Here is a 13,373-nt window from a genome sequence, read left to right on the forward strand (position 1 = left end):
TGATAGAGCGTGCCACAGGTTTTGGAGATAGGAATCTTTGGTTAGATTGGGTGGCTCAAAATGCTAAGGAGCAGAAAGTGGTTGATTGTGTTGCTTGTGCTACCGCTCGACCACATTTGTTTACTGAACCCGCTCCTCTGTATCCAGAGGATGAGTGGGGATATAATTGCATGTTGAGATTAACTAGAGAGGCGGTGGACACAGGTAACTGCACCACTTTGTCAGGTTTATATCCGCCAATTGATAAACGCACACAACCAGGTTCATTCACACCAAAACGAGATAATTATACATGTTTTGAGTTTTCTACAGACAGAGTGAGATTTAGGCTAGGAAGGATTAATCCAAGCTGGTGCCAGAGGACAATCACAGGTAGGACTACCAATGATGTAAGTGACCCAAGCACAATTATAGGCACCTGGGCGAGAGGTGGGCTATATTATTATTGTGGGGAGTACACCCTTTTGGTGCAGGTTCCCTTGGGGAGTGTGGGAACGTGTGCTCTGGTGCGCCTAGCTGCACCTTTGATGCTCATAGGCAGTAGGCTAGAGACAATTCCACAGCAAGGTGCGGATGTGTCTACAGCCAGACGGAGGAGAGTGTTAAGGTTCGTTCGAGTTAGGGAAGAGAAGAAAGCAAGCCCAAGTCGAAGTAGGTGTCAAAAATAGTGATCTTTATTACACACTTTGTGCACTTAGTGTGGGAAAAGACAATTTGCAATCGAATCCTCTCGTCAACTGAAGCATCAGTCTCCTTATATTGCCATTATGACATCACAGTTGGATCTTTACTGGAAATGATCTCAAATGATAACAATTCCCCGCCTATCCCAAAGTTTTCCCTTATATAGACATCAACTGCTACTCTTAAGAGAAAAACAAGTGTGTATTACATTGTGCATTTTGTGAAAGTGTATTTATCAGAAAAACTGTCCTCAGATGACCCTCCTATTATTACTAAGTGTGTAGGTGAACGTGCGTGTGTTACATAAGTGCGTGCATGTAAGTAGAGGCCGGCGTACGTGCAGAACTCCACGCAGGCCTGCCAGGGCCCAACAGGACTAGTGGGTCTGTATGGTGTGACTGCTCTGCTCTAACGTGCAACAACTTTATATAAACAGTCAGTGTGCATTAATATTTGCTCAAACTAACACAGATGTAATTAAAAGATTATACTGTCAACAGATTCAACAATGGTAAATGATTAATCAATGATAACTGATTGTGAGAATACAAAATAAAATATCTCCTGATCACAGCTGCTAAGGCCACACACATCAGCTGCCTTACATTTTAGTACCAGTTCATCTCTGACCATGGCAGCACAGTCTTTCCAGTACAGTGATGTTGGTGGGGACAGTGGGGACTGATTGTTCATTGGCTGTAAGCCGGTCACATGGACGTTTAACTGGTGCTTTGGTTGCTCTGTAGTCTGTTGTGCCTGTGAGCTGCTCCTAAAATGAGACAGATTATAATTGTCACCATTCTGTTAATGACTCTTATTATGTGCGCTCTCCTCCACTGTCACACTAAACACATTAAACCTTTATTTTGGTGTAAAGTCAGGATTTATTGGCTCTTCTTAAAAGCGTCATGAAGTGCAAAACTCAGCAAACATTATACAAAAGTAGATTTAGAAGCTGAACAGAACTGAAAACATTTAAAGTGACAGTCAGCACAAATCCAGCTGACATCTCCATCCAACCCAAGTCTTCATTTAAAGTCATTATAACTGTGACACACGTTTGTTACAGTATTAATCCTGCCTGATGCTGCAGGGCCAACATCATGAAACAGGCTCAGCATTTATTTCCATTATGAAACTTTATCATTAAAAACAAACCATTGTTCTGCAGTCGTCCCAGGACTGTCGGTCAAACGTTCTCTCCACATGTTTAAGGCTGAGCTCACTTTATCGTCTGCCTGAAGGAGGGAAGCAGATGTTACTAAACATCACAATAAAACATATGAAATGGGTGCACATGAGGAACGTCTGCACTGTTAAAGCCATGCAAACATCTTCACACATGAAGCAGCAACACCTCTCAGTTTAGCAGCAGCTGGTAAAAGCCACAGTGATCCTGGAGCCTCCCTGAAGGACTCGTTCATCAGTAACTGTCAGGAGGACGATTAAACCTGCTGCACACGTCCTGTAGTTACACACTCGGGAGGAAAGACGACGTCCTCGCTCTGCAACATGATCTGTGTTTCATCCAGGACGCTCAAACACAGACTGGTTTCCAAATATTAGACGCACTGGTTCTTCATGCGTTTCTACCTGAGCACTCAGAGTCATTTCTACAACAGGCCTCCTTCACCTGCTGGTGCCTCTGTTTCTGTGTTTGGCTGTTTCCATCAGTGCCTGATGTTTGTGATCTTTGATCTGTTCTGAAGTCTCTCTTTGTAACACAAATGTTGTTTGGCTTCTTTTGCAAACAAGGCAAAAGAACTTTAATGGATTCATTTGCTGATCTTATTTTCTGATGCAAAGCCGTCCTTTCAACGCTTTAGAAAGAAAACCAAACAATGTTTTTAAAACTTTCCCAAAATGTAAAAGCTATTAAAACCATAAACTTCTGCTCCTTGATCATGTGATTCTTCTTCTAGACTGTCTGTAATTGTTATTGCTGATTGTCAATAAAGTTGTTTTTTATAAGTTATGTTGTAAAGGAAGCTTGTGGCGAGGGAGGAGGGGCGACTAAAAGCAGGTTCATATAGTGGGAAAGTCCTCAGGTCATGTGAGGATATTTACTGATGCGTCAACACTGTCAGATAAAAGAACGGCTGCTGCATTTGTTCTCCCACAAATAAGTTTGGTGATGAGTAAAAGAATTACAGATGATGTGGCAGTTTATACTGGGAGCTGGTAGTGATGTTACTGGCTTGAACTGGGTGGAGGACGCACTAATATTCAGGTATGTGGTTTGCTGGGACTCTAGCAGCGTGCTAGTGAGTACAGGTGATGTGTCTTCAGACTCTAGGCAACATATTGTTTTTGATATACTTCATTTACTGTATAGAATCAAACACAGAGGGATAGAAGTGGATTTCTTATGGCTCCCTGTGAATATCGGTGTTGATGCAATGAACAGGACGATAAGTTTAAAAAGGTGCAGCAAGAAGAAGTCGTGCAGGTTTGACTATAAAATACAGTGAAAGTGAGGTGAAGAGTATAATGAAGGTAAAGATGAAGGACGAGTGGCAGGCACACTGGGACAGAGACGGGAAAGGCAGATATTATTATACAGAAAACAGTCGTGTAGAAGAAGCTGCAGCAGAGACCAGGATGTAATCTGGAGAGTCAGAGTTGGTCACACAGGCTTGAATAGCACACTTAAAAAGGTAAACATGACACAGGAAGTGTGACTTCTGTGGACCAGAGGAGACGTTTGACGGGTTGTTAGCGTCGTCAGGATGCTGGATGGAAACGCTGTGCCTGATAGGATGATTACAGGCTGGACTTTGTCTTCCTGTTACAGATGGATCCAGGCCCTGGATGACTGCTGGACACACATGACCCACACTAGGCTGCCTTCATCCATCCTTTCCTCGTTCACTGAGACTCAGAGTCAGCATGTATGTATTTATCAGTGATTTGAATCCTTTCATTACAGAGTGAAGTTAAAGTAGACGTGTGAACACACTAATAAACACAAAGGGACACAACTACTACTGCATGATGGAAAGCTGAAGTATTACACAGCTTTATGAACCTCCTGTTATCCTGGTAGACGAGTACAGCAATAAATCTTTTACTTGAACATCTTCTGGCTCCAATAAGCTTTGAAATGTGACCATGAAGTTAGAGACACACTGACTGAAACCCACAGCTGTGACTGTGGATCACATCCACACACAGTGTAGCTGCTGTCTCTGTGTGAGCCTTTGCACTGCTGCTCGCAGCACCGTTATATCACTCAGCGCTCGCTGCTGTTATTGAATCCACTTTTTACTGTCCGTGCAATCAAGCTCCTCTGCAGAGCTAGAAAATATCTTCGAACCAGTTTATGTGTTAGGGGATCCTTTGCAGCTGTGACTGTTGCCTCTGTTTTTGTCCTTTGGTTCCTGGTAGCCTTTTACATTTCCATCAGCAACAAATATCTGAACAGGCTTTATTGTAGGAAATACAGGATTAAATAGTTGTCATTATTTATTAGATGTTGTTAAAGATGATCAGATGCTTGTTTAGTTTAATGCTGTGGCTTCAGTCAGCATCACTGTGCTGTATAGTTTTATTTTTCTGATCCTTCTGTTAAAGTTGCTGAATAAAAGCTGGTTGGTCTGCACCTCACCTCTGCCTCGAGCCTCCTTCTTTAAAGCAGCAGAGGCTCTTCATTCAGGTATCACAGCTCGAGTTGTTCTGCAGGAGACCCAGAGTACTGTCCTTGGTCCATAATGACATTAACTTTGATTCATGTCAGCCTGAACGTCTGTGATGAACACACTATCAGCATCACTGACATATTTCATCATTTAAAAACACTTCCTGTCACTGTGGTGGTTACAGTGACATCATGCAGTTTGTGCTTTGACCTCCAGAGGGCGACAAATCAGCACAGACAGAGAGCTCCATTCAAACTTTGCTGCCATCAGGAATAATTCTTCAAATATAATCATCAGTGTTTGAGCAGTTATGATATCAGGGACAATCTAGACATGTGTGACAATACTGAACATGTCACATGACACACCTCAAACATCATGTGATCCACTCTCAGTCTGCACTTTCATTCATGACTTCATGAATTTATGATCAGTTTACTCCTGAAATATTCAAATGCTGCAGGGTGAAGAACAACAAAGTGCTGACACATGTTTGTGTTTCAAACAGGAAAACCAGCAGAAATAAATCATCTTTGGACAACATGACAGAGATTAGTGAGTTTCCAAGTTGCACTTGAATGCAGCACAGACAGATTCTGATGTTCGTGGTTGTAAACGTGTCCTCAAACGCCGCTCTGACTCTTTCCTTCCTGCTCAAAGTTCCTCTTTTCTGAACTTGGTGTTTGTGCCTGACGCTGATCGTCTCCGTGTGGAGATCCGTGTGAAGGTAACGTTAGCAGTGTGTAATGTTTCCTGGCTAACATCAGCTGTGTGCAGCTCAGTTCCAGCACAAATCTGCCGCTCCATAGTTCACGGTAACGGACTCATGAGGTCGACCGTTAAACGCTCTCCCGCCATTTTGTCTGTGTGCGCGGATGTGTACGTTTTTGTTACCACTGTCATCTCATCAATAGCCTATTTGTAAAAGATCTCTGTTCATAATTTAGTTGGATTTTAAAACTCTGTAGTTGGACAGTTTTATTTTGGACTGATGCTAAAATTCTTGCTGATTGTTTCTGTCGAGGTTTTGTACTTGACATCCGCCATTTTGGATGTGATAAGCTGTAGAGAGTGCGTCCAAAAAGAGAAACCAGAAAGAGAACCTGTTTTATTAATAACCTCTTGCAAATAGAAGAATATGAAAAAAAACAACAACAAATAGGATAAAACCTTTAAATTACTTGAATTTTTAAAATCACCATCATCTGTTAACACAAATTTGATCATTTCAAATTTTTGTTTTCATTTTCTCTTCCCAGTTACTTCTTTCTCATTCTCTTCATTCTCCTTGTCACCTTACGTCTCACTCCTTAACTGAAGTTATAGTTCTAACATAAGAAGTCCCACCAACGTCCTTTATTTAATCTCTGTGTTGTCACAGTTATTATCATCAGATCAGACATGAGACCCAGACAACAACATAAGTTTACAAGCTAACATCATGTCAGCTAACATTAGACGATAGCATCATAAACTTTAAATTACTTTGCCTCTGATCAACAGTTTGATTACATTCTCACATCACAGGTTTATTTGCTAAGTGTGAGTCCGCCCACATTAGATCCACTTTTCAGCAGGTGGAATAATTTGTAGTATATAGGTAATACATCAACAATGCTGCCGTGGCTAAGTTAAGAATATTTAAAATGTCATTTCCAAAACTTGCATATGATCTGCAATTTGTAGCAGATCTACTGACTGTCACAGAGCAGCTGGAGCAGTCTCGAATGCAGGTCAGTCCACTGCTGCCCCCTGTGGCCAAGTGTCATAGCTACTGCTGGATGAACTCGTGACACATCTGCACCTGTTTCTATGAACACATTGAGTCTGAGTGGCTGCACTTACACTGGTGCATTCATCATATTGAAAGATGCCAGCAATGTGGATTGTCAAGACTCAAACCAACCGTTGAGCAAAGACAGCAGGATCACTTGTTTCTGTTTGTTATACAGCCAGATTTACTCGTGACACACATGTGCAGCTGCTTTATCACCTATTCTGAATTTGTTTCAAGCACAATACATTTGTTACACATGTTGGGATATTGTGTTTGTTATAAATGTTATATACCTGTGTGGTATGTGACTTGTGTTGCCATGACGCCAGGACTCTCTTGGAAATGAGATTTTTAATCTCAATGAGATTTTTTTTTACCTGGATAAATAAAGGACTAATTTGTAACTTTCAGTGTTTTCCGGTCTTCCAAAAGAAAAAAAACCTTCAACTACATGACATGCAGTTGTGTATTTGTTTTCACCTTATCATACACTTGAAGTTTTACAAATAACCACTTCTTTAGTGAATATCATTTCAGTCTCAGACAATCTCGTTTCTCTTACAGAGGTTGAATGCACCTTCTGCGGATGGCGGTACCACACAGTGTGCGTGGACTTCCCCTGCACAGAAGGCAACTACAAATGCTGTGAATGCTAAATAAACAGAAACAAATGATCCCTGTTGTCTTTGCTTGATGATTGGTTTGAGTCTTGACAATCCACATTGCTGGCGTTGCATCTTTCAATGCCAGCAATGGCAGGTATCAGTGCTCAAACCTTTTGTGTTTGTTTCCAACAAGTTGCCCACCTCGGGAAACAAAAATGTGTTCTTTTACTTGTCAGATGAACATATGAGACACTTTGACTCTTCAGTGCAGTGTGGAGCCTAACAAAGATCTGTTTTGTGTCCCAGCTGATCAGCAGGAGGAGGAGAGTCTGACAGAGCAGCAGAGGAACATTTTCAGCTACTTGGACTCAGCTCAGCCACTACAGAGGAAACAATGAGCTCAACACAGAAGGTGACAGACAGAGCAGGACCATATGACCAAAGATATTTATCACCATATACATTTGAACATTTGCCATAACGATGTAGCTGACGATATAATTGACACCAGACAAAATACTTTACAGCTGCACAACTTTATTAAAAACCCATCAATGTATTTTCACTGAAACAAGCAGCTGTTGTTTATGTGCATTAAAGTTATATAAAAATGTAACAGTGCAAATGCAAATTCCTCGCTGACAGTTTAACCAAAAGGCGTTTCCAGTGGAAACTGGCCAACACATCCTGAGCATAACCATGTATAATATCCACTAAACTTCAGAAGAGGTTATACAGTCGTGGCCAAAAGGTTTGAGAATTGCATAAATATTGGAACCTGGAGAAGTTGCTGCTTAAGTTTTTATAATAGCATTTTGCCTGCACTCCAGAATGTTATGAGGAGTGATCAGATGAACTGCATCGTCCTTCTTTGCCATGAAAACGAACTTAATCCCCAAAACGCCTTACCACTGCATAGGGCTGCCACAAACGATTATTTTGATAGTCGACTAGTCACCGATTATTTTTGCGATTAGTCGACTAATCAGATCATCATCCATTGGACGTAAAACGTACAGCTTATTGCACCAGCAGCATCTGCTCTTATATAACTATCATTAGCTTACAGCTTTAAGTGTTTAAGGTATGTGCTAACTAAAAATAAAGACAAGATGGTAGTTTATTAAATTTTAATTAAATGTGCAGATTGTTTTGGTGAAGTTTAATAAACTCAGCCGATTTACTCAGGAACAAATAAAATACTGAAAAAAGCCAAACAATAACATTTTTAAGTTTATCTAAGTGACTTATATATCATGTTTAACCTGAGTAGGGCGGTGGGTTTGAAAACGATCTGCCGGGAGTCCGGTGCTCTCATGGCCCCCGGCTAGCTATCGAGCTAGTGGGTAACAGACTTCTCCGAAAACGTCGGAGCGCTTTTGAAAATATGTGGTGTCTTGATAAACTGAGCAGATATTTGAGGTTTACACAGCTACATTCTCGCCTGAAAATATGTTAAACGTTTATTTTGTGACCCAGAAAGAATAATAAGAGTAATATTAAAACTAACTAGCTGCCGCTATTGTTGGAAACTGCGCTGGGCCGCGCTATGAATTCTGGGACAGAGCTTCTTCTTCTTCGGGGTTTAACGGCAGCTGGCATCCTTGTACATGCAGTGCTGCCATCTTCTGTTTCAGTCCGTTATTACACTCTTAAATCCTGCTACTTATTCCTGCTTTTGGGATCTTACAAAGCTTCAAACGACGCGTCGACTATTAAATCAGTCGTCGACGATTTTGATAGTCGACGTAATCGTGACTAGTCGACTAATCGTGGCAGCCTTACCACTGCATTTCATTGCTGTCATCAAAGGACCTGCTGAGACCATTTCAGTGATCGTCTTCTTAACTCAGGTCAGAATGTTGGCGAGCACGAGGCTGGAGATCATCATGGCTGTATCCCGATTCAGGTTCTGCAGCTTTAAAGTCCTCAAGGGCCGCAGACTCAAAGACCGCTAAGGCCGAAGTGCGAGGCTCGTAGGTTCGTGAAATGGGACGTCTAACCTCCGTCGCGCTGCCCAGGTTGCCTAGCAACCATGATACTAACAGTTATTTATATATATATATTTATATTATTTCTGAGAGTGTATCATGTAACACTATAGATCAACTTAGCTCAGAATATATAAAGCATATAAACAGTTACAGCAATATGATGCAACAAACACAGCAGCTGCTGATCCAAAATACTCAAAGCTTCATAGAACTGAAACCAACATTTATTTTTAGCTCCATCCTGCTGCTGATACATACTTTAGGTTTCTGAACATTAAACTTGGTGCTGCCTTTCATAGTGTGTAACTTGAAGGCCCTGAGTACTTTCTCCCACACTGGAAACACTGGGATGATCACATTATTTGAACATTACCTAATAAGACTGATTCAGCACAGACAGTTATGTTAAACTTTCCTAGCAGTCCTTCACAAACAGGGAACAGTCTGTCTATTCTCTCCATCTGTCAGCTGCTGCTGGCTCTTCCTCCTCCTCTTCCTCACACACTGCTGAGTTTGTCCTGGTGGATCATCAGGGCTGCAAAGCCTCACAGATGATGTGCAGCAGTGGGTCCCTCAGTCTGTCCTCACTCTGGACACTTGCAGTCGTCACACATGGAAATCAAATGTGTGATAAGCTGCAGGATTCAAACACAAGTGTAACTTATAAACACATGTTCATACTTTTATTCCACAATCAGAGAGAAAGAAACAGAGAGAGAGTGCAGGACAGACAGACAGGTGACAGTCTCAGGTGTACACACTGCTACACAACAGCACCAGAGAAGCAGGATTTAGTGTTTGTGTTATTACGAGTGTAAACAAGAAGAGTTCCAGATGGTGCAGTGGACACATGTGTGACTGCTGTGATTAAAGCATCTTTCTTTCAGCTTAACGAGTGAACCGTCAGCTCGTTCAAACACACGTTAAAGTGCGTTTGGCTCGACACCACCGAACAGAGGCAGCAATATAACACAGCTAACATTAACAGTGCAGTGAATCCTGCTTGTGCCGTGATGTTCAGGACTGCAAACCAAGCAGCATCACTGACTTTCAGCTTGTTGTGTTTGTGGATATATGACTGACTTTAATTATCCACAAAATCATCACATTCTCTGTAGGATTAAGGTCGACTATTGAACGGCGTATATTTTAAAGGCTTTAAAACCAAGTTAACGCTGAAAGTACAAACATCACTAATGTCACATAACTCTGCCGACAAGGCATAGCTATGGCTATGAAATGCTCTTTGTGTATCACTTCTTCATTATGAAAGATGTCATTAATGCACTAGTAATGTCTCATCTGGAGTATTGTTCAATCATTTGGTCAGCAGCTAATAAGACAGATCTTAACAGACTTCAGTTAGTCCAGAATAAGGCGTCCAGATTAGTGTGAAGATGTTCATACTATACTAATATTGATAAAATGCATAATAAACTTTCTTGGCTTCCTGTACAGGCTAAAATATTCTATGGCTTACTTGTAGTTCTAAAGAAAGCAATTCTGTTAAACACACCACATTTATTCTGCTCAGCTGCAGTATCCAGATGAAATACATCATCATATTACACAGTTTTCAACAAGCTGCAATTTAGTAAATGCTCAAGTTAAAAGTAACGTTTTGTAAAACTGTTACATTTAGAGCAACTTTTAAGTGGAATAAGTTGCCTTAAAAAATTAGAGAATTATTCAAAACTTCAATGAACACTTAAAAGTCGATTTACAGAGCTTTTAGTTGTTGTAAATATTGTAAGACATGATTTGTTTTTGAAATTTGTGTAATGTGCCTCAATGTTATTGATATTATTATTATTATTATTATTGATTGCTTATATTTGAACAATTGTGAAACCTCACTGTGGATGTAAGAGTGAAATTATGTGGATATCTTGAATCCACTTTATTGTGTAATATTTTATGTGAGTATTTGACGGAAGATGAGCAACATCTGTTGTGGAAGCTAACGGGGTTCCTTTAGAATAAACAAACATAGGATTTATTATCACTGAATAATTCTGTATAAATCTATACAAATTATAGAAATATGTAATAGGAAACAACAAAATAATCTAAATTATAAAATAGTGTGTGTGTGTGTGTGTGTGTGTGTGTGTGTGTGTGTGTGTGTGTGTGTGTGTGTGTGTGTGTGTGTGTGTACAATCAGGAGGGATGGGCATGATTTTAGTGTTTGAACAGTCATGAATTATCTTTAACAGCAGGTTGGATGTAATGTGTTAGAACTACCAGCAGGTGGGGATAAGAGACCTTTAAGGTGTTTGGTGCCACGCTCCACCTTCAGGTTTAAAACTAGTGTTAATGGAGTTTGAAGGTTGAGTTTTTTCCACGACTGCATTTCACTCACTGCCTCTGTTTGTATCTCTGTCACTGCAGGACCAACATGGAGCCAGAAGTCAGCGCTCTCAGGAGGCCGACAAACCTCACAGAAGAAAGGGAGAGAAAAAACACACCTGTGACGAGTGTGGGAAGGGTTTTACTGTGAGGGCTAAACTAAAACAGCATCAGGTCATCCACACTGGAGAGAGACCGTTCAGCTGTGACTTGTGTGGAAAGTCTTTTTCCTGGAAGGGTTACCTAAAAACACACCAACTCATCCACAGTGGAGTTAAAGCGTACAGCTGTGATCAGTGTGGCAGAGCTTTTACTCACAGTAGCAACTTACAGAGGCATCTAGTTACCCACTCTGGAATTAAGGCATACAGCTGTGACATCTGTGGAAAAACTTTCAGCCAGAGAGGGAACCGAAATACACACCTACGCATTCACACCAGACATGATGTGTACTGCTGTGAACAGTGTGGCAAAGAGTTTATAACTCACACAGACTTACAACAACACATGTTTACCCACACTGAGGAGAGGCCTTATCAATGTGACCTGTGTGAGAAGACTTTTAAATCTCCACGTCACCTGAGACGACACCAACAGATCCACACCAGAAAGAGACTCTACAAGTGCAGCTACTGTGAGGTATGTATTTATATTGTTATCTTGTCATTTTAGCCTGACTGTTTGGAACAACTCTGCTCATTAAACTGTGTTAGCATGTTAGCAATTCTACTGCATGGAAAAGCAGCTCTGAGTGATTATTCAGATTTTCCTTTCAGTTATGATTTTAGTATTACTGTAGTATTATGGTGGTAGTATTGTAGTTATTGCAGCCCAGTAAACTGAGTGTGTTAACTGAAACAGTCAAATGTAGTTGGACGTCTGCAGAGATGCTCTTTATTTCAGGCGACGTTCAGGATACAAATGTTGAAGGACTGACTTACACTGTCTTTGTGTCTTTGTTTAGAAGCAGAGCGACACAGATGGATCCAGTTCTCAACCCTGTCATCACTGTGGTGGTGGGAAAGACTTTCATTGTGACCTCTGTGGAAAAACTTTCAGTCAGCAAATTACCCTAAAAGTACATCAACGTAGACACACTGGAGACAAACTGAAATACTGCAAAGAATGTGGGAGAAGCTTCACCACACCAAGTGAGTTAAAACAACATGAACTGATTCACAGTGGGGTTAAAAAGCACCTCTGTGATCAGTGTGGGTCATCCTTCACCACTGCAAGGGACCTTAAATTACACAAACGAGTCCACACAGGAGAGAAACCACACAAGTGCAGACACTGTGAGAGAAGCTTCTCACAGTCAGGTAATCGTAACATTCATGAACGTACACACATGGAAGGAAACTACAGCTGTGACCAGTGTGACAAGAGCTTCAGGAATCTCAGTTCATACTCTGCACACAAACGATCCCACGTTACTAATAAACTGTTTCACTGTTACCAATGTGCCCAAACATTCACCTCATTGTCTGCTCTGTGCAAACATCAGCGCGATCACTCAGGGCTGAAATCACTCCCATCACTGGATCACAGTGAATCTGAAGACACAGAAAGATCCTCTGGTTTCTGTGTCAGACTCAAAAAGCTTGAGATCAGGCTCCACAGAGTTCAGATAGAATCATTTAAACTTGTGTTGAACTGAACTGGTTGCTGGGCTGAACTTCTACATAATACAGATCTACATGGGATCTTCTTTTCTGTTTTTTACCGAGTCAGTTTTGTCCTTTTTTCTCTGTCCTGGTTTTGCTCGTCTGTAAATGATTGAAACTCAGTCAAATAGTTCATTGTTCTCCAGCAAAACGTTTTGGAAACTCATGTTTAACCTTTAAAACTCTGACATGTTTTAGCACACAAGGCTTCATCGGGGAGTTCACTCATGATTGGACCATGAGAACAAAGGTTTTTAGTTCTTTCAAAGAGAGTCTTGGAGATGTTTGATGTTTCTGTTTTTCTGAAACCACCTGAAAGAAAAACTATTTTTCTTGCTTTATGTAGTGTGGAAGTTTTTAATGTTTCTTCATCTGTGATGTTCTTGAATGTGTTCACGTGAAGATGGTACAAATAAACTGTCCTTTCAGCTTTAGCTCCTAATTTATTCATTATTTATGGATGTAGCACAGCAGCCGTCTCTTGATTAACACATGGAGGGCTCGGGATCTGATGGTGTCGTCTCCCTAATTTGCCCACTCAGTAAATCTCACTCATGGCCAAGAAATTGAAATAAACCTTGTTTCCCTGCTGGATAGTGATCCACTGTAACTCTGCTCCTCCTTCCTGTTTAGGATTTCTGTGGCTGAAGTAAAATTCCCTC

General features: G+C 41.0%; 1 protein-coding gene across 3 annotated transcripts; it reads left to right on the top strand.

Moving 5' to 3' along the window:
- The first annotated feature begins 6,616 nt into the window (after window positions 1-6,616).
- Window positions 6,617-12,764, top strand: LOC143417146 (uncharacterized). 3 transcript variants are annotated; one of them, XM_076882756.1, is made up of 4 exons: window positions 6,617-6,744; window positions 7,011-7,116; window positions 11,090-11,686; window positions 12,012-12,764. In XM_076882756.1, the coding sequence occupies exons 2-4, from the start codon at window positions 7,099-7,101 to the stop codon at window positions 12,702-12,704; spliced, it is 1,308 nt and encodes a 435-aa protein (XP_076738871.1). In that variant the 5' UTR covers window positions 6,617-6,744; window positions 7,011-7,098; the 3' UTR covers window positions 12,705-12,764. The 3 variants fall into 3 exon arrangements, with proteins under 3 accessions (XP_076738871.1, XP_076738869.1, XP_076738870.1); XM_076882754.1 differs by having other exon boundaries at window positions 6,617-6,729; XM_076882755.1 differs by lacking the exon at window positions 6,617-6,744 and having other exon boundaries at window positions 6,757-7,116.
- The last annotated feature ends 609 nt before the right edge of the window (window positions 12,765-13,373 follow it).

Source organism: Maylandia zebra, linkage group LG3, assembly GCF_041146795.1.
Source record: "Maylandia zebra isolate NMK-2024a linkage group LG3, Mzebra_GT3a, whole genome shotgun sequence".
NCBI classification, from domain to species: domain Eukaryota; kingdom Metazoa; phylum Chordata; class Actinopteri; order Cichliformes; family Cichlidae; genus Maylandia; species Maylandia zebra.